The 5,655-nt window shown below is 53.3% G+C and overlaps 1 protein-coding gene across 1 annotated transcript; it reads left to right on the top strand.

Moving 5' to 3' along the window:
- The first annotated feature begins 1,876 nt into the window (after positions 1 to 1,876).
- LOC142827521 (uncharacterized) lies at positions 1,877 to 2,530 on the top strand. The gene is made up of 2 exons (XM_075923124.1): positions 1,877 to 2,143; positions 2,363 to 2,530. The coding sequence occupies exons 1-2, from the start codon at positions 1,943 to 1,945 to the stop codon at positions 2,528 to 2,530; spliced, it is 369 nt and encodes a 122-aa protein (XP_075779239.1). The 5' UTR covers positions 1,877 to 1,942.
- The last annotated feature ends 3,125 nt before the right edge of the window (positions 2,531 to 5,655 follow it).

Below are 5,655 nucleotides of genomic sequence, written 5' to 3'. Positions count from 1 at the left end.
GATATAACGTATGCATGAAATATAGAAGCAGCCCTTTCATAGTCATCTTTGTGACTGTTTTCAATAAAGTCAAAGGATTTAAAGATATGCTCTACTTAATTCCTCATTGTATATATTAAAGAAGATACCTGTATGTCTCCAGTTTTTTGGGGAGTGTGCAATTTGAAATCTTGCAAAATACTGCTTCCATTCTATTGTGGAGGTTTGTCGACATTGAAGTTCTCTGGGACATAGAAGAATGGCCTGTTGTAGAGATCCTACAATCTTTGTTGATTGCTTATATTACTGGTCTTATGCCCGGCCTACACTAGACTAGGAATGTCGTCTTAAGGTGCGTACTCCAATTACATAGAATACGTAGCTCGAATGGGCTTACCTTAAGCTGAGGTTGGCGCTGTCCCCACTGTGTGAGGCTAATGGGAGCAAATGCTGCCGTCAGCTTCCCTTACTCCTCATGACTTTGAGGAGTACAGACACTGGCCAGAGGTGCCCTCAGTGTTTGATTTATGAGTCTATACTAGACCCACTAAATTGAGTGCTAGAACATCGATCTTCAGCACGGCGAGTGAAGATGTGCCCTTAATTTACTCCTGACACCATGTCATGTTCTTCTATACCAAACAGGGACTGGTTACAGAGTTTGCTTAAGCACACCAGATTGTCCAATCTTAGCAGAGTTGCCAACTGCTGAAAATTATTTTAATGGACAATACAGAAAAAAATTACTGAAAACCAAACTTTTTCATGGACATATTCTTACATAATATAAATATGACTCAAAAGGACAAAAGTGAACAATATTCAGTGATTGATATATCACAATGCTCCTGCGTTTCAGCTCAGCTGACAATGACAACATCTGTGAAACCCTAGTCCAGCCAGCAAACTGAGCGGGCAGCCGGCAGGTAGCTGAGGGAAGTGGGAACCCCATAGCATCACTTCCCCTACCTCCCTACTCCCCCAATTCCTGAAAACCATCAAATTGTGCACATAACTGATCTACAGAACTATGTAATCTTTTTTTATTTTTACCTCCATCTTCTGTTCCACCTTCCCACGCCCACTTGATTCTCATTTCAGATGAGATTCTAAAGTCTTTAAGGGTACGTCTAGACTACAGGCTTCTGTCGACAGAAGTTTTGTCGACAGATACTGTCGACAAAACTTCTGTCGACATAGAGCATCCAGACTACATCGCTTTGTCGACAAAGCGATCAGCTTTGTCGACATAAGAGCGTCCAGACTGCAGGACGCTCTGTCGACAGAAGGAGGCACCCGGAAGTGCTTCTGAAAGGTCACAAGGGCAGCCATAAAGCCCTGGCACTGCTGCAAGCTCTCTGCAGAGACGCATGCTTAAAGGGATACTCCTGGATAGCCGTTGCTCTGCTCCTGCTTCTAGCTTGCCAACCTTTACAGGGAAAGCAAAGCTGCTGCAGTTTTCCTGGCTCTGGTTGCCTTGCTTTGTTGGACACCACAGCTGTGTATTATCTGGTTTGTCTGTTTGTTTGTGTGTTTGTTTGTTTGTTTGTGTGTTTGTTTGCTTCTGTGTGTGTTTGCTTGCTTGGGTTTAGACTTTTTGGGTTTTTTTGTTTGTTTGTATTTTTGTTCTTCTGTGTGTTTGTTTGTTTTGGTCTTTCGTTTGTGTGTTATTTTGGCTTCTTTGGGCATGGAACCTGAGATGCCCTTGGGCAGGCGATGGCCCCACACCATGCTGCTGGAAGCTCTGCTTCATGCTCAGGAGAGCATGCTGATCTTTGCAGAAGAGCTGGATCCTGAGGCCAGCTTTGAGCCCCTCGCTCAGAATCCAGCTGCAGCCCTGCTGCCCTTGCCCCCCAACTTTTTCCTGGAGAGGAGGGTTTGGAGGCTGGACACCAGTTCGGACTGGTGGGACCGGCTAGTGCTACAGCAGTGGGACGACGATCAGTGGCTCAGAAACTTCCGGATGCGGAAGGCCACCTTCCGGGAGCTCTGTACCTGGCTCGCCCCTGCACTGCAACACCAGGACACCCACTTGCGGCCCGCCATCCCCCTGGAGAAGCGCGTTGCCATTGTGCTCTGGAAGCTGGCCACCCCCGACAGCTACCGCTCTGTGGGGCATCAGTTTGGTGTGGGGAAGTCTACCGTTGGGGCCGTCTTGATGGAGGTAAGTCACTCTCGGGGGACAGTCCAGGGGGCAGTCAGGACCAGGCACAGGGAATTGGGGATAGGGTGGCACAGGCAGAAGCCCTCTCAGCCTCCCCCTGCCATGGTGCAGGGCCAGGGAAGGGATTGTCTGGGGGAGAAAGGGGGGAGCACTTCTCATCAGGTGAGCCAATCCCTCTAAAGTCCTGTGCTGTGTGTTTCTATTTCTCCCGTTCTGCAGGTGGTGACGGCCATCAATGCGGAGCTGCTCCACAGGACCGTTCGCCTCGGAGACCTGCAGAACATCCTGGCTGGATTTGCGGGGCTGGGGTTCCCAAACTGCGGTGGAGCACTGGACGGGACCCACATCCCTATCCGTGCCCCGCCCCATCGAGCGGTACATCAATAGGAAGGGCTACTTCTCTATGGTGCTGCAGGCTCTGGTCGACCACAGAGGACAGTTCACGGATGTTTGTGTCGGGTGGTCAGGCCGTGCACACGATGCCCGTGTGTTCAGGAACTCCTACCTGTACCGCAGGCTTCAGACTGGGGCATTCTTCCCAGAGAGGAACCTGGCTGTCGGGGATGTGCAGATGCCTACGTGCATTGTGGCCGATGCGGCCTATCCCCTTATGCCCTGGCTCATGAAGCCCTACACCGGCCACCTGGACGTGAGCAGGGAACTGTTCAACTCCCGCCTGAATAGGGCTCGCTTCCAGGTGGAGTGCGCCTTCGGCCGTTTGAAGGGCAGGTTTAGGTGCCTGCTGACGCGGCTGGACATGGGAGAACACAACATCCCTGATGTGGTTGCAGCATGCTGTGTGCTGCACAACCTCGTAGAGAGGAAAGGGGAGGCCTTCCTCCCTGCGTGGAGGACACAGATGGAGATGGAGGGGAGGCAGTTTGGGCAGCCTCGGACAGCTGCCACCCGGCAAGCCCACCAGCTGGGCCTGCGCATTCGGGAAGCCCTGAGGGAGGAATTCTCAAAGGGAGGCCCCTGATTGTCCCCAGGGACTTCCACATGTGGGATTGCCCCATACCGCTGGTGCCTTCCTCCCTGCAACCCCTCCCTGCCCCACATTCACCCATTCTACTCAGTCCCCACTCACTGAGAATGGAGACAGGTGATGTTGAAAAATAGAGTACACTTTATTTAACTGTTTTTTGTAACAATTGAAAATAAATAACTCTTCGATTCAGAGACAAAATAAAAATGCTTGCTATAGAAAATAAAGTGCTTAAAAAAAATGCTTCCCTCAGTTTGTGTCACTGGTGGGAAGGGGGAATGTGAACTTGGAATGGGGGAGGGAGGCTCATGGCTGAGGGGGCTGCCTGGAGGCCGAGTTCCTCCTCTTTTGCCTCTGGCGGCCTTGTCGCGCCCGGCTGTGCGTGCGGGATGCCACAGAAGGGGGCTGAGCAGGAGGTGGGGCTGGGGCTCGGGCTGAGGAGGGGACAGGGGCAGAGGAGGGGGCAGGCTGAGGAGGAGGGGCAGGAGCAGGCAAAGGACCAGGGAAGGCCATGGTCCCCTGGATGGCAGCGCAGATGTCCCTGCGCTGCTGCCGAAATTCTAGCAGCAACTGCCGGCGCCACTCGGCATCTGCCTCCAGCCTCCTTTCCATGGAGTCCTTCATCTCGTGAAGGACTCCAACGTGCTGGCGCACCAGCTCTAGATAGGTGCGCCAGTGCCTACGGGTGCCCTGCGGCCGTCTGGGTTGTCGGTCAGGTGGGGCGCCCCCTTCTGGTCAGCTGGTCCAGCTGTGGAGGACAAGAGGGAAAAGTCGTCAGTCATGCATGCTCACCCTTTCCCTGAGAGGCCATGCCCTCCTTCTTCTCAGCAGGCAGTGCCTGTGCTAGGGTCAGAGGCTGCTCATGTGTATCTCAGTAAGGCATGGTCCGGCCTGGCCCAGGCGGTATGCAGGCCACCGTCATACCCCCCTCCCCCATCCCCATGCATCCCCCATGGCTGAGCAACACGGATGAGTGTCGGGCCACGGTCGGGGTTCTCACAGAGTGCTGAGAGGCCTGCAGCTGTGAGGCTGTCCCAGTGTCTCCAGCCCATGCCTGCATGTGGCATCCCTGCCTGCAGGAACAAGCGGTGCCTAGCAGCCGTGTGGATGTAGGGGGGTAGCACGGTCCTCCGAGGGCAGCCATAGGTGTGCCCTCTCCCTCCCCCCGGGCCTTGCTCAGCATGACATGTTAGAGCACTGCACCGTCCCCTTTGCTCCCGCCTGCCCTGCCCTGTGTGTGTTGGACCCTCACAGCACTCACCTGATGTTCCCTCCCCAGGGTCCGAGGTGGTCTGGGAGGCCTCCTGTGTCTCGAGGCCTAGCTCCTGGGTGCTCTGGGTGCCGTCCTCCTCCTCGTCTGCCTCCTCCTGGAGCTCCTGGTCCCCCAGCAGGTGTTCCGGCTGCTGGACAACGGGGGTCTCGAGCCCAGACTCCAGCAGTCTCTCAGGAGGCAGAGGATCCTCTGCCCCCAGGATCCTGTCCAGGTCCTTGTAATAGTCACTGGAGTACGGCTTTTTCCCAGAGCGGGAGCTCTGCTCACGGGCCCGGACATACCCCTGCCTCAGCTCTTTCACTTTCGCCCTAACCTGCTCCAGTGTGCGGGGATGGTGGCCTTGTTTGGCCAGGGCTTCTGCCATTCTGGCAAAGATGTCGGCATTCCGTCTCTTGCTGCACTGCATGGCCTGGAGGGACTCCTCCTCAGCCCAGAGGCCCTGACCAGGAGGGTGCCCGGCGCTTCGAGCCCCGGGGTTCCCGGGGGGATGATTCCCTGGAAGGGCCGGGGGGTTTGGGGGGGGCTTGTCCCTGCAACATAGCTCGACCTGAACTGAGCAGTACAGCCCTGGTCTGCTCTGGAGCTCGCTTGCTGCCAGAGTGCTGCTCCTGGGTGCCTGTGCCTTTTAAAGATGGCTACCAGCAGGAACAATAGAGTTGTAAGCTGTGGCAGGAGTGTCCACCAGGGGTTCTCCCCGGAGGCCTTTTATGTCGACATAACTTTTCCCCTGCGTCCACACTGCTGTTTTGTCGACAGAACTACGTAGACAAAGGAGTTATTCCTCGTAGAATGAGGTTTACATACGTCGACAAAACTGCTGAGTTCTGTCGACGTTATGTCAACAGAACTCAGCGGTAGTGTGGACGCAGGTATAGTTTTGTCGACGAAAGTCCACTTTTGTCAACAAAACTCTGTAGTCTAGACACAGCCTAAGACAAGGTCTTCATTTGTTTATACAACAGCTAGCATACAGGGCCCAAATTCTGCTGAGGCATTTGGGGATTACTACAACATTAAATATCATTATAATTATTGTTGATTTATCAAATTTATACAGGTGGAATCTAACTTGGCACAGGACAGGTCTTTTAAAACTACCAGTCAGGTAATTTTTCTAAAATTCTGCTCAACTAAGCAACTTAAAGGGTTACTAAAGCAAGCAAACTAGAATGCAAAAATTCAGTTAAGGTTTGCAGGAGCAAGCTGGTTTAATCTTTATTAAAGGGACAAGTGGAAAAGAAATAATTTTCCTAG

Source organism: Pelodiscus sinensis, chromosome 3 (genome assembly GCF_049634645.1).
Source record: "Pelodiscus sinensis isolate JC-2024 chromosome 3, ASM4963464v1, whole genome shotgun sequence".
In the NCBI taxonomy this organism is placed as follows: Eukaryota; Metazoa; Chordata; order Testudines; family Trionychidae; genus Pelodiscus; species Pelodiscus sinensis.
This window is presented reverse-complemented; position numbering and strand designations above follow the sequence as displayed.